The sequence below is a fragment of the Mustela lutreola genome, chromosome 10 (genome assembly GCF_030435805.1).
Source record: "Mustela lutreola isolate mMusLut2 chromosome 10, mMusLut2.pri, whole genome shotgun sequence".
Classification (NCBI taxonomy): domain Eukaryota; kingdom Metazoa; phylum Chordata; class Mammalia; order Carnivora; family Mustelidae; genus Mustela; species Mustela lutreola.
In genome coordinates, this window is record NC_081299.1 from 31,312,584 (window position 1) to 31,339,247 (window position 26,664).

General features: G+C 50.2%; 1 protein-coding gene and 1 long non-coding RNA gene across 2 annotated transcripts; both read right to left on the reverse strand.

Annotated features, from left to right (window-relative positions):
- Nucleotides 1-13,356: 13,356 nt before the first annotated feature.
- Nucleotides 13,357-14,742, reverse strand: CITED4 (Cbp/p300 interacting transactivator with Glu/Asp rich carboxy-terminal domain 4). The gene has a single exon (XM_059137548.1). It carries the CDS (start codon nt 14,454-14,456, stop codon nt 13,902-13,904), a length of 555 nt encoding a protein of 184 aa, XP_058993531.1. The 5' UTR covers nt 14,457-14,742; the 3' UTR covers nt 13,357-13,901.
- A 720-nt stretch (nt 14,743-15,462) lies between these two features.
- On the reverse strand, nt 15,463-23,742 carry LOC131808791 (uncharacterized). Its single transcript, XR_009344963.1, has 3 exons — nt 23,394-23,742; nt 22,210-22,285; nt 15,463-15,552 (listed from the first exon to the last, which is right to left on the reverse strand). It is a non-coding gene; the product is annotated as an uncharacterized LOC131808791 (long non-coding RNA).
- Between the last annotated feature and the right edge of the window lie 2,922 nt (nt 23,743-26,664).

A 26,664-nucleotide genomic window follows, 5' to 3' on the forward strand; every position in this document is an offset into this window, starting at 1 on the left:
TGGTCTCACCTGGGATCACTAACGTGGTCGCAATTTGACTGGGACTGGATGGTCTGAGGTGACCTCACTCTCAGGCTGTCAGCGCCCTGGTTGGTCCATGGATAGGATGGCTTCCATTCGCTCCATGTGGCTTATCAGCTTCCAGTAGATTCCACTGGGCTTCACGGGACAAGAAAGCAGAAACAGAAGCAGAGGGCCTCTTAAAGGTTCTGGTTCAAAAGCTGTACCTAGCAGCCTGGAACTGCTCAGCTCACCTGGGCTGCTCTGAATCTGTTGCAATTTTTATACTCTTGCAGATCAAAAGACCCCATGCTACAGATTTCCCAATTTGGATAGCTTATATGATGTCCTTTGAACAGTTCCAGTCACCGAAACTTTGCTTTCCCTCTGAGAAGTTGAGGAGTCCATTAACCCCCGTCCACCTGTTGTGTGTGCAACAGGATTGCGAAAGCTGTTCTCCTGGTGTATGAGATTTCTGGGGCTGCAGTAACCAATGTTACAGACTGGGTGACTTTTTTTTTTTTTTTTTAAGCCCCAGAAGCTTTGCTACAACTTAACCTATTTGGAACTCCAGCATGAGAGATAAAAATCAGTGCATACACACTGAGCATGTGACCAGCATTTGGCTGCAAACAAAATAAGTCAGATCTGTCTCCCTGACGCATTCTTTAACAACGTAGTAGACCGTATCATTTGTCTGAAAGCCCTTCTTCCTTCATCGTTGCCATGGCTACTTTGGGTGGAGTACACTTCCCTACCTGCCTTATAGTGGGTTTCCTACAAACAGATGCTGAGACGGAGCGGTGCACAGCAGCCCACTGGGGAGTGCTCTGGGGAGATGCCTCTGTGGGAACATCAGGAAGGCACGACAGGGCAGAGGGAGAAATTGATCTGTGATGCAATTTCAGCGGAGGCATCTGCTGACCTTCAGGAGCTCTGGAGCTCATGTAGCCCTTCAGGGTTGTGCCTTCGTTTCCATGCTTCAGGTGATCACTGGCCATGAGCTGCCCCAGGAGGGCATGACTTTGAGTAAGGTGGTTCTCTATGGCCAAGGGCCATTCTCATTCTCCAGCAGCTGGAGAATGGTACACGGGTCCTTAAGGGATCTGAGCATCTCGGCATCCACTGTACCACCTCAGTGACTTTGCCCTTGGCCATGGGATTGACTTTGGCCAGTGGAATGTCAGGCGTAAAGGACAGTGTGCATGTTCCAAGGTAAGGCCCGAAGAGGCATGGCAAGTTCTTCTTGGTGCTTCCTCCCTCTGCCACGAGAAGACTCAGATAACTATTGTTCCTTCAATCGGAGTCCAGAATATAGGCAGGCAGTGCAGACCTGAACCAGGCTCAAAGTCAGGAGTCGAGCTTGACCCCGCCCATATCAGCTGAACTGCCATTGACCTCCAGACTCAGGAGTGTGAGATGATACTTGATTTTGTATCAAAATCAAAGTCACTGAGATTTTGGACTTGCTTGTTTCATAGCATTATCACAGCAAGACCTGACTAAAGCAGCTAGTAAGGTGGATTGTACAGGAAGCAGAGAGTCCCAAGGTTTACAACGCGTATCACAAAGCAGAACATTCTTTCAACTCTCCTTACGTACCTTTATTTTTGCCCCAGTGGCTTCTGTGGAAAGACCCTTCTCCGTCTTCCTCTTCCTCTCCTTCTCTTCCTCCCCCTCCTCCCTTTGCCTTCCTCTTCCTCTTCCTCTTTTTCTTTTTCTCTCCCTTCTCTCTCCCCCTCCTCCTTCTTCTTCCTCTTCCTCTCCTCCTCCCCCTCCCTCCTGTCTTTCTCCTCTTCCCTCCTCCCCCTCCCTCCTCCTCTTCCTCCTCCTTCTTCTTCCTCTTCACCCCCTTCTCCTCTTCCTCCTCCCCAGCCCCTCCTCCTCCTCCTCTTCTCCCTCCTCCCTCTCCTTGTCCTCCTCCTCCTCTTCCTCCTCCTCCTTCCCTGTCCTTTTCAGTTCTCCTCCTCCTCCCCCTCCTCCTCCTCTTCCTCCTCCTCCTCTTGCCCACACAGTGGGTGAGAGACATGGAGGACTTCCTGGAAGAAAGGAAGAAGATTGCTGCAAAACAGACCCCCTGGGAGGAGGATCTTGAGGCCTAAGCCCAGGCTGCCCTGCTTGCTCAGAACCCAGGTGGGTTGTGCCCTTACCTCTTGCCCTTCCTCCCTCTAGACTCTCCCCTAGCTCCTCTCCTGGACCTTATGACCCATTTCCTACCACCCCTGCCCGAGCTGTCCCTTCAGCTCCTGGCGGGCAAGAAGCACATCTGCTTCTTGTCTGCAGTCATCACCATCCACCACCCCACCAGCCCCAGCCTAGGAGCGCAGGTGATGGATCAGTGCTGGTTTGCAGGCAGGGAGGGCGCAGGGCCACTTGGATTGACCATCGCCCAGCCAGGAATCCTCTCAGTCCCTGTTATATGTCTCCGTGGCCACAAGGCGTCAGTAAAGCCCTTGGCTTGGTGTTGTAGCCCCAGCCTGGAGTCAGGAAGGAGGCTGGACTTTGGGGGTAGGACACCCCACCATGAAGGCCCATTTGTTAGGACCAGCATGCCCGGAAGAGAGAGAGGTGTGGCAGGGCTGAGCAGTTCATGGGGTTGTGAAATGGAGACTTCAGGACTCGCCTCAGAGAGTAAGGGGCTGTGTTCTCTGCCCTTCACTCATTTATTCCACAATTGTTTGTTCATCTCAGCTACGGGCCAAGCACTCTTTTAGGTGCCAAGGTCACTGTGGCTCTCCCAAACTCACCAAGTCCCTCCTCACATGGACTAGACAGCAGATTACTGTCTAGACAGAAAATAAATTAAACAAAAGCCAAACAAGATAATTTCAGAGAGTGGTAAGTGTTCTGAAGACAAGAAAACGGAAATAGGAAAGTGGCAGCATTGAGGGGAAGCAATTTTAGGAGGAGTGGTCAGGGAAGCTCAAGGAGAAGCAAGAGCCTTCATAAAAAGTCAGAGCTGCTGAGGATCCCAGGGCTGGCTGGTCCAACAGTCGTATTTTTCAGTTGGGGAAACTGAGGCCCAATAATCTATAGAGTGAAGCCTAGGGCTGAGCCCAAGTTTCTTGACCCCTGGGTTTGTCCTTGGGTCCTCTTCCTCCTCTTAGGTCCTGAACATGCCCTGTGTCATCCCTGAGAGGAAAGATTAGACGCAGGGCCTCTCCCAGAATGTGCGGGTTAAACAGGGACCAGAGGAGAGGGACACCTTCAGAAGTCGTAAGTGTAGAAAACATAAACCCTGCAGTAGCAAAAGAAGTCCCACCGAGTTGTGGTTTTCCCATGATACAATTTCAATGCCTTGAAAATATTTTAAAAATAAAATTCTTTTCCAAATGTTGGTTTTGATGCCTTTGCCTGTTTGAGGGGTGTGAGCGTGGAAAAGTCATTACTCCTCTCTGCGAGCCTCAGTTCCCTCATCCACAGAGTCGGAGCCCGGCTTTCCTGACTTTCAAACTACTCTCCATCCAGTCCTTGTGTCACCACAGGCGTCCCCCTGGCCACATCTGGTCCGGGTCCCCTCCCTCTGCTACTGAGCCTGTGCCCACGGCCCACCCCTGCCTCGAATCTGTCTGCAAGGCCACCAGATGCTACCACACTCACCTGGAGATGCCCAGTGACCGTGATGCGGGTGTAACTTGTTATCCTCTCCAGTTTGTGAACCAGGAAGCAGGATTTACTCAAGGTCACACAGCCAGTACGTGACATTCAGAATTGGAACCCAAAGTTTCATTCAGTTTTGTCTGCTCAAGGCTCTCCTCCAAGATGGCGAAAACCCCCAAAGCTTTGCTGTTTCTCGGGAGCTGAGCTTCATTTCCCTGAAAGTACATTTCTGGGCCGTGTGAGTCCTGGCTCTGTCACTCAGTGTGGTGCTGCCACCTCCCGAGAAAAGTGCGGTATTGCAGCTCATGTCCAGTTGGCACTATCTGGGTCAAGACCTGGGGATAAGCCAGCCTAGAAGCCCCAGGCGTGGGTCACTTGACCCATAAAAACACTGAGGTCCAAAAGATGACCTAACCAAGCCACCTACCTTCGCTGGCCCTTCCTCTTTTCTCACCTCCCACTGACCCGCTAAGGCCCCTCTACTCCCCGGAAACTGCTTTGGTAAAGTCAGTTTTCTTGGTTGCCAAACTCAGTGGCCTCTTTTCAGCCCTCATTTTGTCTGGTTTTTCCACAGCCTCAGACACTATGGGCCACACCTCCCTCCATGGCTTTCATGACATCTTCTCTGCCAGTTCTCCTCCTACCTCCCCGGCGGCTTCTCAGTCTGTCCCTCCCTTCTCTCGCGTTCCCCAAGCTTCTGTCTTTGGCCACTTTCTTTTATTACTCTGCATGGCCATTCTGATGGGGATTGCTGATATGCTAACAACTCCAAAGCACAATTATTCTTGGTGCCGACCTCACTGCTGAGCACTTGGCCCATTTGTCCAGCCCGCCTCCAGCTGGCCATCCACACTGGATGTCCCGATGTACCCATGCTGGTCTCATCCTAGTCTCCCAACCTGCTTGTCCTCCTGCTCCCATCTCGGGAAGAAGTCACCTTGTCCCGGTAGTCACCCTCCTGGAAATCATTCTGGCTCCTCTCTCCTCTGTAGCCTCCACTTTCATAGCCCGTTTTTGAGACTGCCTTTTGCCCCTAATATCCATCCCCACTTACTCTGTAGTAGTAGTAGAACCCCCAAATTCTATTTAGACACATGCCCACTCAATAAAGACAACAGTTCTGAGCCTCTTTTGTGGTTAGGTATGGGGAACATCCAGGAAGTGCCTTCCTGCTTCTTTCCCTGTCTCTGGCTGGAATGTTGATATAATGGCCGGAGCGGCCTTTTGGGACCAGGAAGTCTAAGCCGCGAGTGATGAAGCAATAAGGTAGAGGAGGCTAGATGTTGACCCTGTGGTAGCCACACCAGCCCTGGACCACCTACCTGGGCTATTTTATGCAAGCTGTTGTTATTTTGTCACTTGAAGCCACTCACCTAATTCTAAATAATCCGAAATCTATAATTCATTCAGCAAGAGTGTCTATTTATGCTAATGTTAAGGGTTGTGTGACACTCTTTTTCAAACAAAATCTCTCTTAAGGCTCATTCCTTCTGTCTTCACCATCTCTCCCAGGTACACCACCCTTGCCACTGCTTGTCCTGGGGCCCTCTTGTCCCCTTGAATCATTGTAACATCTTTCTCAGTGGCCTCCATTTCTCCAGGGTGCCCCTCCTGCATTTGTTCTACTCACAGCAGAGGGGTCATTCCAAAATACAAACCTATCTCTTTTTCTTGCTGCACAAAGACTCTACGCTCCTCCCCCATTACCCACAGGATCAAGTTCAAGCTCCTCAGCCTGCCATTCAAGGGCCATCCCTCTTTGGGCCTTGCCTCCTTCAAGTATGTCACTTGCTTGGCTGACTACCCAGCAACATGCTAACTAACACACCAGTGTACTGCCCTCCCTAATCAAGCCTTATTTGTTCATGCCACCTGGCCATTGGACACACTGTCACCTCCTCTGGGATTTTCATCTTTCATGTGCTTATGTCCAATTCTACTCCATCCATTCCACCATGTGAGCACCTAGTATGTGTCATAAACTTCCAGAAAGTGTCTTCACAGCCGCAACCCATGGTAAGTACCGTCATCAACCCCATTTCACAGATAAGGAAACTGAGAGTCAAGGAAAGGAAGTGAATTAGCCGTACATTCACAGTGGTGATTAACACTAACTCTTCCCAGTCCCAACAGTTCTCTTCATACTCATCTTCTGACGTCTTTCCCGCCCCCACCAAGCATCCTGGGGCATGGAAACCGAGCTCTAATCTCAGTTGGGCCACTCATTCCTACCACCTGCTGCTGGTTGGCCATCCACACCCATCCTTCCCGTCTTCCATACCAATAGAAAAAGCATATTCCTCAGTCTTCCCTGCAGCTAGACATGGTCCTGTGAATAAACTGTCAAGATATTCTGGGTAGAAGTAACATGGGCATCTGGGCAACATCAGCTGTACTTATTTCCTTGCTATAGTCTTCCTGAGAGCTGGGCATGGAGACGTCTGTGACTCAGGTTCCACACCACAAAGACAACCCTCCACCACTGCAAAAAAAAAAAAAAAAAAAATCCACAAAATTACCCAACCCCCCAAAACCCAACCCCAAGAAACAAAAGAGCCAGTCTGGACTTTGAGCAGTCATCCTGGCTCATGAGATTGGGGTCATGAACAGCAGAGCATCAAGAAGGAAGCAATCCAGCTCTGAATGAGTAAAACTAGAAAGAAATATTTTCTGCTCTTTAAGCCACTTAAAAATGGTTCTGATTCCCTTCGTACAGCAGCTGGCTTAACACTTACATAGCTCTTATTATATGTGCTATCGTAAGTACATTAAATTCAATAAATTACTAGCTGCGTGGCAGTAGGCAATCCCCTTGACCTCCATGAGCCTCAGTTTCCCTGCCTCTGTGTAGCCTGGAATAGTAAGTAATGTACTAAGTCAGATCACTGGGAGAATTAGGTGACACATTAGGAGTCAAAGCTCAGTGACCTCACAAGCAGACAGCTCATGTGGTTAGGGCATGTGTTTAGCTGAAAACCTGAAAGACTTTGATGTGAAGACAAGGAGGAGGAGAAAAGGAAGAGATAAAACATAGCTATTTCAAAATAGTTGGAAATAGGAAAACTGAAGAACTTTTTGAGATTTCTACAACCATTTTACAGTAAAATCACCTACAGAGAAAGAGGTGAACTTACCCAAACTAAGGATTCTGGAAGGCATAAACAGCAAATGTTCACTCCTGCCTCTGGGTCTCCCTCTGCTCATGGAAGAGCCCCATCCTTCCAGCTTACATGGGACATGATTTGAAGTCCCTGTCCCCACATTGCCCTTCTGTTCTGGACACTGTTTTCAGCTCTTGTTTCCTCAGGACCCATTGTACTCACCCTGGCCCCAGCAATCACATACACGGAACTTGCCTCGGGTCAGGCACTGTGCTGAGCACACAGAGGTCAGCCTCTAGCTCATGTACTCTGACCGGTCGGGTGTCTATTTATATGTGTTTTAGATTAGAGAGGAAAACAAACACAGAAACTCACAGTGGTAAAGTGGCTTGGCTTTGCCTGATGTCATGTATGTAGTCTGAAGCCAGAATTTTAATTCAGGTCTGAATGACCCTGGGACCTGGGCTCATCCCTCAGCCGCTGTGGCCAGATGGTTGACCTTGCTCTCTGCCTGCAGGGCCCCGGCAGAACCACAACTCTGCCTGTGTTCTCCGACTATCTCTGAGGAGGACCAGAGCACTCCTGCCCTTATTTAAATCCAGAAACTCGGGTGCCTGGGTGGCTCAGTAGTTAGGCTTCTGCCTTTGGCTCAGGTCATGATCCCAGGATCCTGGGATTGAACTCCACATCAGGCTCCCTGCTCGACAGGAAGCCTCCTCCTCCCTCTCCCACTCTTCTTGCTTGTGTTCCCTCTCTTGCTATCTCTCTCTCTTGTCAAATAAATAAATAAAATCTTAAAAAAAAAATCCAGAAGCTCTTGAGGGATAAAACAAAAATGGAGAGATTTAATGATCTAAAAATTAACTACTCCAAAAGGCAAAAGATAACTTAAACAAACTCAAATGGCCAGCAACAGATCAGGAGAGAATGACTGCAGCATTCACAAAAGACAAAGGTTTGCTATTCATGATACATCATGAACTCTTCTAACTCAGTAAGAAAAAGAAAAACAGCCCAACAGAAACACGGGCGAGAGCATGAACAAGTGATTTTTAGGAGAAGAAATACAAATAGACAATATTGTTATTGATAATCAAAGAAATACAAATGAAATAGCATTTTTTTTTCTTTTAATTCAGGGAGGTAACAATGAAAGACATTGCTTATGTCCAGTGTGATGGTGATGGGGCTGAGCTAGGTCACAGTGCCGGTGGGAAGGTGAGTGGGAGCAGCCGCTTTGAGAACTCTAGGGCTCTCACAGTTTTATTTGCTCGTATCTTCTGATCCAGTAACACCCCTTCTAGAAATCCATTCTACAGAGATATTCCCACAAGGGTTCAAGGGTAAACACACAAGGATGATCTCCATAGCATTATTTAATAACAGCGAAATTCAGCAAAGGACCTCAATTTTCACGGACAGGAGACCCGTTTAAGTAGATTATGAACAAGGCAGTCATTAAAAAGAATAAGGTAGGAGCCACATTTACTGACAAGGGAAGATTTCTAAAATACATTAATTGAAAAAATCCAATTCTATAAAATTGTATGATCCTATCTAGGTGAAAAAGGAATATACATGTGTATAATATACGTAAATGTCCACATTGTGTGTATGCGCGTGCAAGAACCTGGAAGGTCTTTGAATTTTCACTTTATACCTCCTAAATGGTTTGAAATTTTTTGCCTCTCATGCATATTACTTTTGACTGAAAACAGAGTTTTTGTTTTAAAAACAAGCAATACTTGACTTATATTCTCTGCCAGACCAGGGTAGGCTGGGTGCCAAGGGGGTTCTGATGCCTGGATGTGCCAATCTGATGGCATGGCCCATACCTGGGGTTGTTCACTAGGAAGGGGCAGAGGAGCAAGTCCGTCTGGATACCACCCTCGCACCAGCTGCATAGGACTCCGGGTCCTGTCCAGCTCTGTGGGGCATAACTGGACTTCATGCTTATTGAGGTCCAACAGCCCTCAACCTACAAATGAGAACAACCTATTCCCAAGAGTCCTGTGTATTGGTGAGTAGATGGCTTGATCCCTTGGAGCCTCAGCTGCCGAGAAGGAAGCCAATGGACTAGAATGAGGCCAGTGACTGCAGGCACCTTCCGGAGCTGCTGTGAGGCCCGAGGAAGACACGCACTGTGCTGGTCTACCATGTGCTGGGGACGCATTGCATCTTCCTGCCCTCCTCCCTCAGTCCAGCCTCACTGCCTCCCCAAGTCGGCAAGGTGGGAGGGGTGGAGAATGTGGTCCTCCACCTACTGAAGTTAGAGCACTCAAATATCGTGACTCAGGTCACAAGTTCATGGTTGAGCCAGCGTTAGTGCTCCCAACTTCATCTTGTCCCTGGCTTGGGCCCTCTTTCCCAAGCCGGGGGCCAGGAAGCAGTCCCTCTAGGGCGTCCTAATACCTGCTCGGAGCCCCACGTGGGGCGGAGATGGCCAGTGATGAATCGGGTTCTGACTTCAGAACCTCACAGTCTGGGAGAAACAGTCCTCCTTAACCCTGACACGTGCTGAAATAGGCCCTTTGCTGGCAGAAAAGGCCCTGGAGGGAGACTTTCAGGTCAAGGAAAGCACACAGGTGAAGTATTGAGACTTAAGGAGCCTCAATAGGTGGCTGGAATGGAGGGTGGAAAGGTGCCTGGAAGCGGGCTGCGTCAAGGCTCTCTCCTTGTCCCTGTCATCATGCTTCCTGACATCAGAGCAGCTCCCAGGCGCCGGGACTGGACGTCACCTTCATTCATCCTTGAAGGAAGCCTGTGGTGTCTCCATTTGACTGATGAGAACACTGAGTTCCCAGTAGCTTTATTTCCTCTATCTGCCCCAGCACACCCTGGGCCTTGGCTTTTACCAGGATGCTGCCCCACCCCCTCACCCTGCCCCAGGTGGACCCACCCCTACCCTTCCATCAGCACCCTCTCTCAGCACTTTCCAGGCGTTGAGCTGCCTAGCGGCCCCAGCCTAGAAACCCTGGCACATGACCATACGTTGTGCCCTCCGGGCTGTCCCACAACTCAAGTCCCAGGGTGTGCTGGTGGGTCTCTCTCCAGAGCAGCTGCCTGGGATGGAATGTGTGACTCTACACCCCCAGCTCACCCCAAGCAAGCAGCACTGCCCTGTTTTGCAATGTGCTCGCAGATACCCGCTCCCATTGGAATCCCTGCACGCACCCTGAGGGGATTACTCTCCCCTCGGTACAGAAACTGAGGCACCCCAGCACTTCCTGCGGTGTGACCCGGAGGAGCAATTCACTGCCTGAATCCCAATTCCCTGACCTCTGAAATGGGGGTGAGAGTACATGGGAGTGCTACTTATAGGGTTGGGTGGCGGTTAAAGGAGAGACTGGAAAAGAAAGAGCACCTACTGGGTGCTGTTAGGTCCCATCATGCCTGCACACAGTAGGCACACAACAAGCTGGGACTCAGTGACCCGGCACGGCCAACAGCAGGTCGGCATAAAGAGTTGGGCAAGGAGGGATGAAGGAATTCAAGAGGATTATTTTGTAATCAGCTGAACGCCTAAGCTGCCTGGGAAAAACTAGGATCAGACAGTTCACTTAATTTATTCAACAGATGACTGTTGAACACTTAGATGAGCTGGCCTGGTGATGATGGTGACAGCGACTCTCATTTATTTCTACCAGGTACCAGGTACTCGCACAGAGTCTCATCACACCAACCCCCTAAGCTGGTGAGTAAGATATTCCCTACAAAGATTTTTTTTTTCTCCCTCTATAAGGGAAGGTACTAATCAGGCCTGGGACAAAGGAGAAACATGCAGAATACAACTTTAAGGAGGCACTTGCTGTTAGGACTCTTATGCTGCTGGCCTCCCCTTGTTCCCCCCTGTGCCTGTGATGGGCGCTGTGCCACCCAGATCCCCTTCCGTGACTTGTCCTAGACGGTGCAAGACAGCAGACAGCCGTCCCCTGGCAGTGCCCTGAGACGGCAGCCACCCCCGCAGCCCCCCATGAGGCTGACCAAGGCTCTTCCGTCTGGTCTGCTCCAGCCCTTCCCGTCCACAGAGGCTGATCCTTAGGGCCGTCCCTGATAAACTGAACAGCAACAGACTCTGCTTCCTTGGGGGCAGGGGGCACCTGCAACAGGGTGCCTGTTGGAGTAACCCCATGCTAGCTAGTTACAACTAGTCTTTCTGAAGACTTGAATATAAAGGTATCCCTAAAAAGCCCAGGCTCAGGGAGGAAAAGCTAGAAACTACACTGTTCTAAACCACTCATATGAGCTGACTTATTTCATCTCCACAGCAGCTCTGTGGGGAGGTGCTATTAGCATTTCCGTTTTGTACATGATTCAAGAGAAGTCTTGGGGGAAAAAAAAACTACCTGAAATCCAGTCACCATTGAAAAGAGCATTCAAAATGATGGACTTCGGCCTGGGGAAACTTTCATCTGAAAAGAAAGAAAAAAAAGGTTGAAAAATATCTTCTCTGTGCCACAACTCAGTTCCTAACTTTGAGGGAGCCTGACTTTTAACCCCAAAGACCCAGGCTGGGTATGGGAGTGAAATCCACAAGCCCAAGGTGGATTTAGGAAGTAGCCCTGGGGAAGAGGTGAAAGATACACACGGATCCGCTGGAAGGTGGTGGGACCCCCATCCAAGAACCAAGACTCAGAAGGTAAGGTGACTTGGTTGAGGTCAGGCAGCTAGTAAGAGCTGCTTCTGGAATTGGATCCCGAGGCTGTCAGAATACAGATTTCTTTATGCTGCCAGGAAGGACATTTCATCCTCCAAAGAATCCTCCATAGGGTATCAGGGATTTGGGGATCCGGGTGATGGACTGCTCGAGCCTTACCTTCTATTGGGTCTGCCTGTCTGCTGTCCAACTTGTCAGCAGACTGGGAAGGATTGTGGACTGGAAATAGCTCAGCAGCTGGATTCCTTCTATACACCCCCTTCCACCCTGCCTTGATGCTACAAAGTAGCAGGTGTTGAGTTTTCATTGTAATCCCTTCCATATGGAGAGCACTTCGTGTTAACCAGCTGCTTGTTAACCCATCCCTGAATTTGCTTTTCACTTACTGTGTGAGGCTTACTGCCTTAGCAGGGCAGGGATATTAACCCCATTTTACTAGTGGGAAAACTGAGGCTCATAGAGAAGGGAATCAGGACAGTGTCCAGACAAGGGCCAGACCCTCCTATCCCAATCTAGTTCCCTGGTTTTTATCTCTGGGTTTTGGGCAAAGCTGGGGCAAACATTTGCCATTCTGAGCCCAGAGCTCAGGGCAGTTCCTTTCCAGAAGCCTATCTGTCCTTCCTCCCCATCCTGTCCCAGAAAGCCTCATTTTCTTAAGGGAAACCTTTATTCATTTGCCAAACACCTCCTGTGATCCACTCCATGCCTATCCTGGGAGCTCCAGAGCCAACGCCGACGGTGTACCCTGAATGATCTCACAGGCTGGACAGAAGAGTCCTGTTAATGAACAAGCTTGGCATTAGAGTGAAGCCCAGCCAGTGTTCCTCTCCAGAGTCTCTGGAATTCATTTTCCTCTCCACGCCGCTGCCCTGTCCCAGCTGGTCTTCAGCATCTCTAACCTGGTCTCCTCTCTGCCTTCAGAACTTCTCTCCTGGACTCCCATCCCCCTGAAATGATCCCTGAAACACCTAGGAATCTTTCCAGAGAGTCAACAGTGGAGTGGGCTGGGAGCTCACACTGGTGAACAGGGCGAGGACAAATCCTGCCGGGCCTCTCCTCTGCAAACGGGGACTGTGTCTACTTTACAAAGTTGCTGCAAAGCCCTTAGACCTTTCTAGAGAGGCCTTATGCACACCCTGTATTCCTATGATTTCTGCCTTTGAACGGGTTCTTCACTTATATGCCATCTTCTCCAAATCCTAAGCGTGGACTCATCCTTCAAGGCTCTGTTCACATCAAATGTCGCTGCCTCCAGGAAACCTGAATGGACACACCTCCAAGCAGCTGAAACCACTCCTTCCTCTCAGTTTGTGTACCTGGCCATCCAGTTTTCTAGTCCTTGGCACTCTTTCTTGTACCAAGGTGAGCTGACTTCCAGGTCCTCCCCTTCCACCTGGAGTGTGACTCCAGATGGGCGCTGACCAGGTCGGCACAAGGCCTAGAATAAAGCCAGCGCCAATCTGTGGCTAAGCATCATTACCATTCATTGAGGCTACTTAGGTGCCTGGCCCTAGGTTGCTAAAAGCCTCACATGGCATTTGGTCCTCGTAACACCTGAGATGGGGACCACAGCTCTTGAGGAAAGAGCCTCAGAAGCCTGAATGGACAGTGTCTTGGCCAGGGAGGAGAGCCAGGATTCAAAGCCAGAAGTGTCTGAATCCTCAGGTACCACCCAGCTTCCCTCTGGCCTTCAGGCTGCCCGGAGCAAACAGGTGAGGGCAGCACCGCCAAGCTCTCCCACCCTTCCCAGGAGCTGAGAAGTCAACCTAGGTGCCTTTGGGTTTCACTGCACCGCCAGGCAGCCTATGCCTTCCAGATTATGATGTAACAGTTGCACAACTCATGATATCTTTTGAAAGAAACTGCCAGTTTCCTCTCCTGGGCACTGCCAGGGGCTGTGGCTTCCATCCCACCCAGGGTCCCCCAATGGCCTGGGGATTCGAGAAGCCAAATACAAAGCAGAGTTGTTGGAGTGGTAAAGAAATGAGAACGCAAGACTGTAAAGTGACCCAGTTTTATTTTGGTTTTTGGAGGCCAGATGGGGCCTTGCTCCACTGTACAGGGATTAGGGCTGTACAAGTTTCCCCTCCCCAAGGCGGGGGGCCCAGCGACCTGGGGGCCCAGGCGGCGGGGTGGAGGCCTCGTGGATGGGCGGTTCCAGGGGCCCAGTGACCGCAGCGGGTTGCACAAGGAGAGAAGGGGGATCAGGCAGCAGCCTGCAATGGCTCAGATTGGGGGGCAGGGTAGGGGAGAATCCGAGAGGACAGAGAGTCCAAGAACCGGGAGTCGGAAAGGGGGTCCAGTACCCTTCACTTTACCGCTGAGGCTCCGGGTCAGAGAGGTGGAGCTGAACTGTCATCCTGCAGGACGCCGAGCCTGGACTGAGGCCAGGAGTCCCAAGCCGGCGTCGGGCTCGGAGCGCCAACCCGCTGCCTCCACCCTCACGGAGGGTGCGCGCGGGGCCCGGGCGCTTGGGGCGGACTCCGGCGGGCTGTCAGACCCCCTTCTCCTCTCGGGTACGCCAGGCAGGCGCCCGGCCGCACTCAGCAGCTCACCGAGCCGGCGGGTGGCGCCGACCCCAAGTCCGAGAAGCAGTCGAACTCGCTCTGGCCCAGGAAGAGCTCGGGCAGCTCGCGCACGCGGTGCAGCCCGAGCTCGAGCTCCAGCGACGTCAGCGCCTCCTCGTCGATGAGTTCGGCGTCCATGCAGCCCAGGGCGTGCGCGGGCGGCGGTGGGGCCGGGGCGCCGGGCGCCGGCTGCAGGCACGGGGGCCCTCCCGGGACGCCGGGAGGCGCGGCCGCGCGGCCCGGGTACAGCGTCGCCACCGGCTGCAAGTGCGCGCCGCCGCCGGCCGGCGGTGGCACGGCCGGAAAGGGCTGGAAGGCGGGCGGCGGCCCGAAGGCCCCGTAGGCCAGGGCTCCGGGTGGGGGCGGCGGCGGCGGCCCCAGCGGAGTCCCTCGCGGCCGCAAGCCGCTGTCCAGGCCCGGGCCCGCGTACGGCTGCAGCGTCCGGAGCGCGTGGGGGCCGTGGGAGGGCGCAGCTGGCGGCGGTCTCTGCACCAGGCGGTAGCCCTCGGCGAGCATCAGGTGGTCGGCCATGACGACGGGCCGGATGCCTGCGGGGGCGGCGGCCGGATGGTCAGCGCCGGCGTCCCCGGGTCCGGGCCAGCTCCTTCCCACCGCGAGGGATCCGCGTCCCGTGCCCTCCCCACTGCTCAGTCAGGCAAAGGGAAAACGGAGCCCTACTCGTGGTACTGCTCAACCCAGGGCGCCCCGAACTCAGAGCTCCCGTGCGCCTCGGGGTTGCAGCTCCCGGCAGCTAGAACACCGCACACCAGCTCTCGGTACTCCGACCTCCGCGCCGCGCCCCCGGCTACAGCACCTTCTTATATCAGAGGCGGGGATTCCCCGCCCCCGGGCGCTCATTGGCTGGATGGGACACTCCTGGGCGGGCCATGCCGCTCCTCCAGGTTTCGGCCCCGCCCCTCCCGGAGCTCCGCCCTTTGGACTCCAGGCGGTGCCGCGGGCTAAGAGAGCTGCTTGGGTACGTTTGGCACTTTTCAAGGGGTTTGGGCTGACTGTCCCAGACTCAGCCCTGGGACTGACTGGGACCAAGCTCGAACAGACCGGAAGGTGGTTTAGGAGGGGCCCGAGGTTTAGGTCCCCAGAGCTGCAGGATCTCAAGGTCAACCTCTTAATTTTCCAGATGGAACCCGAAGCTTGGTGGTGGAAGGGGTTTCCTGGAAATACACACCAAAGCTTTAAGAGAAGCGAGACTGGAACATAGGTTTTGTGACTGTAACCTCTACACAGGGCACAGGCACCCATGTGTAGAGGCGCAGGCACCCACCTCACAAGGTCCCACGGAAAGCCAGCTGCTTTTCCCCACAACCCCAGGGGAGCCAGGTGCTCCTCAGTGGCTTCCACTTACTTGTCGGTGGAAGCATATATTGAGTTGTTATTAAAGTAATTTATGGGCATGTCTCCTGAAGGACTCGTTCATCTTCAGGTCCTCAGCACTTGGCTCAGAGGCTGGCCCAGAATAGGCTTTCAGTAAAGTTTTGGTGAATGAAAAAATGATCAAACAAACTGGAACTCACCTGAGCTTCAGTTTCTTTATCTGTAAAATGGGGGCAAAAGCCGCACTGATCCTATTGGGTTCTTGTGAAGATTCAATGAAGTAAGACACGTCCAGCTGATGTGGGAAACAAAGGCAGAAGGAAATGTAGATAAAATGAAATCTCCTTCTAACCTGCTGCCCATTGACAAACACTTGAGATAAGGTAGATTATAATATTCCTCCAGGAGCCTGTGCATCTTCTTTAGCATAGGAAAGCCCTTTGGAACTTCCCTTATTTTTAGTTCTCCCAGCCCCAAGGTGTACAGTCACTGGCCCTCACAATCTGGAAGCAGTGGAGAGCAGCAGGCAGAAGCGGCAGCCGCCCTTTCTGCCCACAGGTGTTGTCCCCAGGCTTTAATAAAAGGACCATTTTGCACCCTAAATGTCTCAAGAATTCTTTCTTGGCCATCAGCTCCAGGCCGCACTAACCTCACCAACACACCAACATTCAGCGAACCAAATCATGGTGCCTGGCACATAGTAGGTGCTCAAAAATATACCTCAAATGAATGAAAAGCTGGACTTAACTTTTGTCCTTTAAGATCGGAGTTGGGATGTTGCATCTTCCCTTGATAACAGTAACGACTTGGATGTTTAGAGTGTCTCACATTCCACAAACGTCATAAGGGGGGTGGGGCATGGATTAGCAGCTCCATTCTGCAGATAAGGAGACCAAGGCACACAAAGGAAAAGTGGCCTTCTGGGGGCCCTGCACAACCAGAACTAACGTGGGGATGTGTGTGTCCTTAAAGCGGCTGGAGTCTCTCCAGGTGGCCAGGAGACAGCCACCCGAACCTTGCTCTTCACTTGTTTGCCACTGCCTCTCCCTTCTCTGGCTTCTCTCCCCTGGTAGTGTCCTTGGCACTTCCTGGAACTTGGCTTTATCCAGTTCGTACAGAGGGAAGAATCTCAGAAGCCCGAGTTCTAATCGTGTCCCCACCACTGGCAGGGACTGTGACCCCTGGGTGCTGGGAGAGGGTGTTGTCCCTTGATTCTCCAGGGCCTCAGTTTCCTGCTCAGCGAAAGGGAGATTGTAAACCCTGCCTGGTCACCCTGCAAACTTGTGGCAAGGTCACAAGTGACCACGGAAGGGATCATATTTTATGCAAAGTGTAAAAGCTGCACAGTAGAATTGATTCTCCTGAAACTCTCCCCGATTAAAGCTTCACATGGAAATTCCTAAGCCCGGCTGCATCTGAGACTCATCTAGAGGTGTGTGTCCAAGGCGGCGAAGGTGGGCGGGCCTTTGAAAAATACTAAATCCCTGACCCCACGCAAATCTCCTGACTCGGGCTCCGTGAGGGTATTTTTGAATCACGAGAATTTGTGTTTTTTAAAAAACGATCCTGTCATTCTGACGGGGTTGGTCTAAGGACACCAACCTTTGGGAGCCATTGTGCCATGAAACAGTTTTCCTTAAAAAGAAAGAAAAAAGTGTATGAATGAGAATAATGTTTAGAAAGTTCTTTCCTTTAGTCAACAAATATTTATTGGACATCTACTCCATGTCAGACATTAATCTACTCGTGGTTTTGAAGCTTTGGGGATCAAGCAATTCCTCAAGAACCTAACAAAAGCTACAGGCATCATGGTCACAAATTATAGTACATAAATGCAGCAGGCTAGCCGATCTCTGGGGGACACTTGGGATCCTCAGGGGTTCATGGGGTTTGGGTTACGAATCCCTGTTCTTCCTTGGGGACGTATAGTAAAGAATCAGCTAAGTAAAATAATTATCTGCATGTTAGAAAGTGGGGGAAAAAAGAAAAATAGGGTTGGGAGGAGATTGGGGGTACGGGTGGGGAGCAGCTTCTAGGATTGCACAGGACGGCCGGGGTTGGCTGTACTGAGACTGAGATCTGGGCAAAGACTTGAAGGAGGGGAGGGCTGTAGCCATGTGGGATCTGGGGCAAGAGCCATCCCACCAGAGGAGACAAATGGAGTATGATTCTAAAATCCTGGTGCAAGGGACCAGAGCGGTACTGCCACCAAGGACCTGTCCCAGCCTGGGAATCAGTTTCTGAATCAGAAACTGCAGGTGGTTCTGGGCCCCTAAGTTAGGGTAAAGCCTTGGGCTAGGAAGGTATGTGGCTGCAGCAGAGGGAGCTCTGGGCTGGAGGAGGTCAGAGAGGGAGGAGGCAGGTGGCAGGGGGGTGGGGGGGAGATCACGTGGGGCTACTAAGGGCCTTGTTGGGCCTCCTAAGGACTTTGGCAGATGAGTCGCCTGATGCAACTTAGGCCACAGAAGCACAGCTCTGGGCAGACCTCATTTGCTCCCAGCATGTACATGAACTACTTTCTTGCTCTACCTTGGACTGCTCTGGCACATTCATTTCTCAGGGCTCTTGCTGTTCCTTCTCCTCGGCATGCTTTTCCCTGAGTCAGTCCTTCCCTGTGTTCAGATCTCCATCTCAAAGTCAGTCCCTCACAGACACCTTCCCTTGTCACTCCCTGTCCCTCTCTATCCCCTCAGTTCTGCTTTGCTTCTTAGCAGTTACCACGACTTGGCTTCCTTGGAAAGAAGGTCTCTGTACTAGCAGGTCGGGTCCCTGAGACCAGAACCCTTGATTCTCTTGGTCTACACAGTATTTCTTTCTTTCTTTTTTTTTAAGATTTTATTTATTTATTTGACAGAGAGAGCGATCACAAGTAGGCAGTAGGCAGAGAGGCAGGCAGAGAGAGAGAGGAGGAAGCAGGCTTCCGGCTGAGCAGAGAGCCCGATGCAACGCTCGATCCCAGGACCCTGGGATCATGACCTGAGCCGAAGGCAGAGGCTTAACCCACTGAGCCACCCAGGCGCCCCATACACAGTATTTCTGAGGCATCAGAACGGTGCTTGGCCCATAGAGAGGACTGAAACAGTTGTCAAGGGAATAAATTAGGCAGAGTAGAAGTTATTGCCCTTTTTGACCAAGAAGGAAACTGAGGCCCAGAAATAACTCAGGAGGTTGGCTGAGATCACAAGGTGTGTGTCATGGAGCCAGAGTTGGATGTAAGAAAGCTAGTTCATTGTCGTGGTTTTCCCAAACATCCCCAATTTTTTGATATACCTCCTTAAATTTCCCTCTCCTTGAATGTGGGCTGGACACAGTGACTCACTTCTGACAAAGAGAATATAGCAGAGTTGACAGTGTCATTTCCAAGATTCGATCCCCAAAGATACTGCAGGTTTCTTCTTGCTCTCTCTCTTGAATCACTTGCTCTGGGGAAGTTAGTTGACATGCCCCCAGGGCGTCAAGCAGCCCTAGGGAGAGACCCGCATGGCTGGAAACTGAGCCTTCCTGCCAGCAACCTGTGAGGAGTTGAGACCTTATGCCAACAGCGGTATGTGCGAGCTCCCTCCAAAGCCGACCCTCCAGTGACAGCCAAGGTTTTAGATGTCGGCAGCCCCAGCGGACATCTTGTTTGCAACCTCACCAGACAGCTGGAGCCAGAAGGACCTAGCTAGCTACGCCATTACTGGCTTCCTGAACCAGAGAAACTGAGATGATAAATGTTTGTTGTTTAAAGCTACTCGGTTTGGGGGACAATTTTGTTACACAGCAGTAGATAATACATGAATATAGCAACCTGTCCCTGGTTCATCCCCAAACGGGCCTTACTTTGCTCTACTTTTTATTTTTTCTAAGCGTTCATCATCTTTTTTTTTTTTTTTAAGATTTTATGTATTTATTTATCAGAGGGAGAGAGTGGCAGCAGAGGGAGAAGTAGGCTTCCCACTGAGCAAGGAGCCCCATGAGGGATTTGATCCCAAGAGTCTGGGATCATGACCTGAGCCGGAGGCAGACGCCTAACCTGTTGAGACACCCAGGCGTCCCGCATTCATCATCTTTTAACACATTCAATAATTCATTCACTTATCATGTTTAATTGTTTGTCTTCCTACCACTTGAGTGTCAGTGCTACACGGCAGGGAACATTGTTTTATTTATTGATTTATCCCTACCACCTAGAGCAGTGCCTGACACATATTATACTTCACTAAAAATGAGATATTATCGGGGCACCTGGGTGGCTCAATGGGTTAAAGCCTCTGCCTTCAGCTCAGGTTATGATCCCAGGGTCCTGGGATCAAGCCCCACATCCAACTATCTACTTGGCGGGGAGCCTGCTTCCTCCTCTCTGTCTCTGCCTGCCTCTCTGCCTCCTTGTGATCTCTGTCTGTCAAATAAATTAAAAAAAAAAACTCATTAAAAAAATGAGGTATTATCAATATAAGACAATTCTTACTTTGGAAAAAATTGAAATGGGAAAAGAATTCATGGGTGTGAGAATCAAGAAAATGTGTTGGCAGGTGCTCAGTAAGTATTAGAAAGTAGAATGGCAGCAGGCTGGCTTTGGTGAAGGCAGCAATAAGCCCCGCCCCAATACAGACGCATTCCTAGCCAATGAGATGTGAGCAGAAGGGATTGGGTGGGGCTTCCTGGAAAGCTCTTTGAAACAGATGGAATTGCGTGGAAGAGGTCAATCTACAAACACAAGACCAAGGTTAGGGGTTGCCAGGGCCTGGGAAGAGGGAGAATAGGAGCAACTGCTTAATGATTCCTTTTGGGGTGATAAAAATGTTTCACAATTAGATAGTGATTACACAACATGGTGACTATGCTAAATGCCACTGAATTGTTCACATTAAAATAGTTCATTTTAGGGACACCTGGGTGTCTCTGTTGGTTAAGTGTCTGCTTCTGGCTCAGGTCATGATCCCGGAGTCCTAGGATCAAGTTCTGTGTTGGACTCCTTGCTAGGCGAGGAGTTTGTTCCTCCCTCTGCCCCCCCGCCATCTCTCTCTCTCTAAAATATTAAATAAAATCTTTTTAAATTTTTAAAAAGTAATAAAAAATAAAATCATTAATTTTGCGCCGCCTGGGTGGCTCAGTAGGTTTTGAGCGTCAGACTCTTGGTTTTGGTTCAGGTCATGATCTCAGAGTCAGGACAGAAGATCAAGCCCTGACTTGGGTTCTGTGTTCAGCGCAGAGTCTGCTTGTCCTTTTCCCTTTGCTCCTCTCCCTGTTGCACACAGACACTCTGTCTCTCTTTCTCAAAAATTAAAAAATTAAAAATAAATAAAATGTTTAATTTTATGTTATATGAATTTCACCTCAATGAAAGAAAAATAGATTCAGCCATCGCTCACTTTATGTTCTTTGCCTTCTTCCCTTCCTTCCAGGGATGAGGATGTGATGCCTAGAGAGACAGTAGACATTTTTTTCAGCATGAGGACAGAGGAGGAGGAGGAGGGAGTGGAGGAGGAGGAGTTAATAGTTAACACGGAGTGCTTAATATGTGCTAGATATTGGTCTAAGCTCTTTATATATCTATTAGTTCACTTAATAATAACAACAACCCTATAAGGAAGATACTATTCCCATTTTATGGGTGAAAAAACTGGTACAGAGAAGAAAAATGAGGGCACATGCTTAAGATGGTAGAGAGGAATCTCCAGGTACCATGGAATCTCTGTAGCCAGTTCTGGGAGACCTACTTTGGCCTTCTTACTATTTGGGAAAAAAAAAAAAAAAAAAAAAGTCAGTTAAGCCATTGTAGTTAGGTTTCTGTCCCATGAAACCTAAGGTTCAAAGCCAGGTGTATCTGACTTTAGTGCAAGACTGCATGAAACAACTAAACAACGTTGTGCCCTCCTGGTCTGCAAATCAGTTATCAAGGGCTTTTTGGTACCTCAGATGCCACTGGATGGTGGTCATGTTTAGGGTAGAGATGGGGTCTCTTTCCTCTCCCAAGCCCCATTGCCTGGCATGGGGCCTAGTTTGTACCAGAGTGTGGTGTGAGGTTGGGATTAGCCATCTGGATCCAGGGAAGGAGCTTGGACTGCAGGGAGGGAGACATGCCCAGCAAAACACAGAGGTCAAAGTTGCACTGTGTCCTGGGGATGTGTGGGTGGAGGGCGGGTAGCGGAGACGTCATGAAGGAGTGAGCCTTCCCAGATGGGCAGGACCTGGATAGATGAAGATGGCAGGGAAATGAGGCTTCTGGAGAAAGAGCACAGATTTGGAATGAAAGCATGAAGGCATACATGTGCAGCATGAAGTTCAGGAGTACCAGGTAGCTGGGTGGGGCCAGAATTATGGTCATTTGTGTCTGGAGAGGCAATCAGGCTTGGACACTGAAGGTCCTTGAGAGCCAGTGTTCCTAACAATGAAAATCATTCGTGAAGAGTGTTCTACATCTTCTCTCAGCAACCCAAGGAAGAGAAAAGGCAGGAGATATTTCACCCACTTTGCAGAAAGTAATTGAGAAAGAGAGAGGTGAATCAATTTGGGTAATGTTGCATAGCTAGCAAGGGCAAAGGCAGGACCTGAACCTGGGTCTTTCTTTTTTTCCCCTGGGTCTTTTAATTCATACACTGCACTTGTTTATTCAAGCAAGGGATGATGATCAGCAACTCTTTGGGTAGGGAGGGGCCATGGAAGGGTTTTGAGCAAGAAGGTGCTGATCCTCCTATTAGAACTTTATCTCCTGCCAGTGGGAAGGACGAATGAATCTGAGGCAAACTGGGTGGCCTTAGCAACAGACTCATTCATTCATTCATTCATTCATGCATTCATTCATTCAACAAATACTTACTGAACCTCTACTGTGTGCCAGGACTTTCTGACATCATGGAGCTTAGAATTTAGTGACAAGAGAGACAAGAACCAAGTGAAAAAAAACCAAACAATTACAAACTGTCAAGGGCTAGGAAGGAAAGAAGCAGGCAGAGTGATTTGAACTTACTTTAGAAAGAGGGCTCAGGGCTGGCGCCTTGGACGGGTGACATTAAATTGAACTTGATAGAGAAGAGGAGTCAACCCTGCAAAGAACAGAGGGAAGACATTCTGGGCAAAGAAGCAACACGTGCAAAGGCTCAAGGACAAAAAAGGTGGTGGGTTTGAGGAACTGAACAAAAGCCCTCAAGCGGGAGGGTGGTGAACTGAGGGTCAATGATGAGATGGGTAGGCAAGAGTGAGGTCGTGAAGGTGCTGTGGAGCTGAGTCAAGGGGTTGGATGTGTTTCAAGTGGGGTAGGAAGCTGCTGGAGTCAGGACGCTCCTGTTGGTACCTCCATTAGGACCAGAACCCCATGATCCCATGGGAGAGGGACCCTAGGGAGCGACGGAGTAGGTGTTCAACCACTTCTAGTGGAGTCAGATAAGGGCGCGGCATTAAGTTTTAAAATCAGCATGTAAGGCAAAAGTCACACGTAGTCCTTAAAAATCCCCATAGAACTTACTACACTTACATTTTTGCATGTTCAGTCTATATAGTAATAGATCTGTTTGTAGGCATCAAATACAGTAATATATAGTATAGGAAAAACCATATATTACATAAAAAGCACAAAAATAAGGATATTATTTCATATTACTCTTAACACATAAAAGAGAGATAAAGGCAGGAGTCAACTAGTGCCTGTGTGTTTGGGAGAGGCTCCCCATAGTGGATGCTGTTGGGGCCCCGCCTGGAGCCCCTTTCCCGACTGGTGCCCCGCCTCCCAGCTGCCCGGATGTTGTTTCCAGTCATAGCTGCCTCCTTCTCTTGCAGATTGCCCTCAACAAAATGGAAGCCTCCTCTTTGCCCATTCCAGCCTCTGCCAGTCCTGGGGACAGACTGGTGAGGGCACAAAAGAATCACCCCCTTGCTCAATTTGAGACTGACTCTGTGGGGTGACTGGCACGCCAGAGCTCCCTGAGGGCTAGGCGGGGACTGACTCCTTTCCCCGCTTTCTCTTGCTTGCTTGCCTCTCTCTCCCCAGACCTGTGCTTCTAGGGAACCTGACCCAAGATCCTCCCTTGAAGTGCATGCCCATTAGTTGCCAAGACTGACGTTCTTTGTCTTATTTAATCCTCATAATAACTCAGGGGGTGTCTGCCCAGCTCGCGGTGACACTCCTTCTCTGAGACGTGCCCGCTCCTCACTTACCTGTGGCAATCCCCACTAATGCTCCATGACGCACGTTTCCTGGACGTTGCTCCCTGTGTCACAGACCACAGCAGACCTTAGCCCAAGCTGGGCTGGATTCTTCCTCCCAGGAGTTTGGAATTAGGACTGAAAGATGGAAGCCCGTCCGGGCAATGCTCGGACTGTTGCGTACGAACCTGCGGGTGAGCTCTGTGAGCAGCAAGCTTTTGTCACAGGCACCAGGGCAGTGGAGAGAGCCCATCTGCAGAAGGAGAAGGGTGAAGCCAACATGGAGGGAGAAGAGACACGAGGGGAGATGGAGAGGGAGTTCTCCCTGAATTCCAGATGGCTTTGTGGGTGTAGCGCCAGGCTCCTGTGACCCTCTGCCCTGGAGTTCCGCAACTGCCCTGGTGTCCTCCTGACACAGACCTGATGTTGCGTCAGCTAGCTAGCAAGACAAGGAAGCGTTGGCAAAGATGCAGAATTTAATCCCCATTTTACAGGGGATGAGAAGAGTGTCAGGAAGGTTGCATCACCAGCTGATGGGACCAGAGCCAGACACTGACGGGGCTAAGATTCACAGCAGGGTCTGGCTCAGTCCCAGGTCAGGCTCATTCCCCTGCTCGCCCTGCCTTCCCGTGGCTCATGCCTGCCCGCTGGGGTCAGGGCTCTCTCTGGGCCTGTGTATGCTGCGTCTCTGAGGAGCCCAGCTCTGGACTGGCAGAAATCGCTTTCTTGGGCTCAGGAATTCCTGAGCTGCCTGACAACATGATGAGGGTGTCGTATCACCTTGGAAGTTGCTACTTTTGACTTGGCAGCTACAGGTCTCCCGTGAATAAGAAGCCTGTGCCTAGCTCTAGAGCCAGGTGCAAAGGATGGCCTGAGAGACCTTGACCTTCCCGCTTCCTCTTGAGGACGACCTTGACTTCTGATGGTTGTGTAACTGGGACTCCAAGACCCTGCACATCTGTGGGAGGGGGAGGTTTGCCAGAACTGCATTTTCTCGCCAGCATCACCCATCCCTTAAAAGTCAGGCTAATGAACCAGTCAATGCTGAGGCCAAACCAGGCATGATTAATCATTTCCTCCTCCACGCTGCTGCTCCTGCATCCTGTGGGTGAGTCATTTCCGTAGCCCCATACCTCACGTGATGCCCAGCACGAAATGGGTATGGGGGCACATTTGCTGGATGAATGGTGTTGAATCTCACACTATGGGATGTTGTGTCCCTCAGTCCCCTTGGCAACACTTAAAGCAGCATGAGGGTACTACCAAGTTTTATTCTTGGGTGAGGGACCGGCCAGCCAGAGAGTGCAGTGCAAAAGTGTGGGCTCGGACACTCAGGTTCAGGAGTCCCTGCCTTGAATTCCTTCCAGCTCTGCCTCTCTGGATCTTGAAATCCTATGCAAAGTTATTCCTTCTCTCTGAGCCTCAGTTTCCCCATCTGTAAAATGAGAGTGATAATGCCTCTCTAACCATGTAATCCAGAGGATTAAATGAGATAGTATACCTAAAGTTTACATCAGTGGCTTGACACAAAGTAGGAGTTCAGTAACATTAACTTTCTCCACTCTGGTATTTCCCACAGTGCCAGGGATAGGGCAGACATTCCATCAGGTGAGGTCCCCTTCAGGCCATCCTGGGACCATCCTGCCAATGTGTGGCAAACGTATGAACGGGCCCAAGAGTTACCAGTCACAGAAGCAGGTATCAGCTGAGCTCAGCCAAAGTGTAGAAATGGAACCAGGAGCTGATAAACGATTGTCACCTTAAGCCCTGTGTCTTGAGGTAGTTGTTACACAGTAAGAGCTGACTGAGACAAACGTGAAGTTCCTGGAAGTGTAGGGACAGAACAGATCTTTAAGAGCCACTGGAACCAGAACCTCCTCTCTGTGTCTCTTGTCTTTGTTTTTTTCCCCAGCATTATCTTTTTTCCTCTTTCACAGCACACTGATTTTCTTCATGGTGTAGAAAATGTGGCTGAGTTTTATACTTTGCCCTTTTAGCTAATAGAGAAAAACTGACTCCTTTCTGGGCATCTTGGGTCTAAAAATTCTTGGGAAATTTAGACTCATAGGACCAGCTTGGGTTAAGCGCCCCCTGGGACCAGTCACCTGGTGATGGGGCATTGGGGAGAGGGCAGGATCGTAGAACACACCATTGCTGACCCATACTGAGTGTAAGATGTGCCATGCGCCGTTCTGAGGCTTAACCCATGTTTATTGACCTTATCCTCATCACCCAACAATCCCACTGGAGCTGTGATGATTTCTGGTCTGAAGTAAGGAAACTGGACAACTGAGGCACAAAGAGCTAAAGTAACTTGTCCAAGGTCACACAGCCAGAAAGAAGTATAGCCAGCCGCACTGCTCTGTCTCTTGTATTGAGCTCCTCGGGGGTCCTGTGTGTAAAAGGGTGAGCAGGGTGGAGGCCCTCCATGGAAGGATCTGGAGTGCTTAGCTCAGAGAAAGGAAGCAGCTAGGGTCTCTACATCACATGACCTTCACATCACTGAATGGCTGAGTAGAAGGTTCTGAGGACCTCTGAGAATGAATCTAGCACCAGTGAGTAGACATTACCAGCAAATAGGTTTCAGTTCAAGGGAAGGAGTTTCTTCAGAGTCATAGTGTCTGGGGATGTAGCCCCTAGAAATATGAGAACCTTGTTGCCAGAAGTTGGGGGCCCTCCTTGCCAAGGTATGGTTTTGAGGCTCCCTATTAGTCCATCACTGAAGGTACGGCTCAGGCTGGACGTGTGGAAGATGCCCAGAGCGTAAGCGGCTGGACTGGATCCGTGGAGCCCAGGTCTTTGGATTAGTAAACCGTCCTCTTCCTAATTTTAGGAATTGGTATAAGGTGACCAGTTTTGGTTTTTTGTTTTCTGTGTTTTTTTTTTCCCACCAACTTAGGACATAGCTTAATGAGCCGGCCAAACAGACCAAAAGCAGTTTTATTCTGCATGAGAAGAAGGCCATTTCAACACCAAAATATCCAAATGACAATTATCTTAGAATAAGCCATTGTTTCCCCTTAAGGAAGAGCAGCTGACAAAGGTATGTAAACATGGCAAAGAAAAGGATATATTAAAAGCCAATTTGAAGACAGAAAAATTAGGGCACAACCCTTTGTCTGACATGATGACCATTTTCTGGATACAAGTTTATCTATCGGAGGATCAGGAATTTCTGGGACTTTAAAAAAATGCCACTTATTGTTAAAAATCCAGTTCTCAGGAGGAATATTCAAGGAAATGGAAGCAATATTCTTCCAGTCCTTTTATTTTACAGACAAAC

What these genes read in the sequence shown, in the direction of transcription:
- CITED4 (XM_059137548.1), bottom strand. Translation starts at nt 14,456, where the DNA reads ATGGCCGACCACCTGATGCTCGCCGAGGGCTACCGCCTGGTGCAGAGA.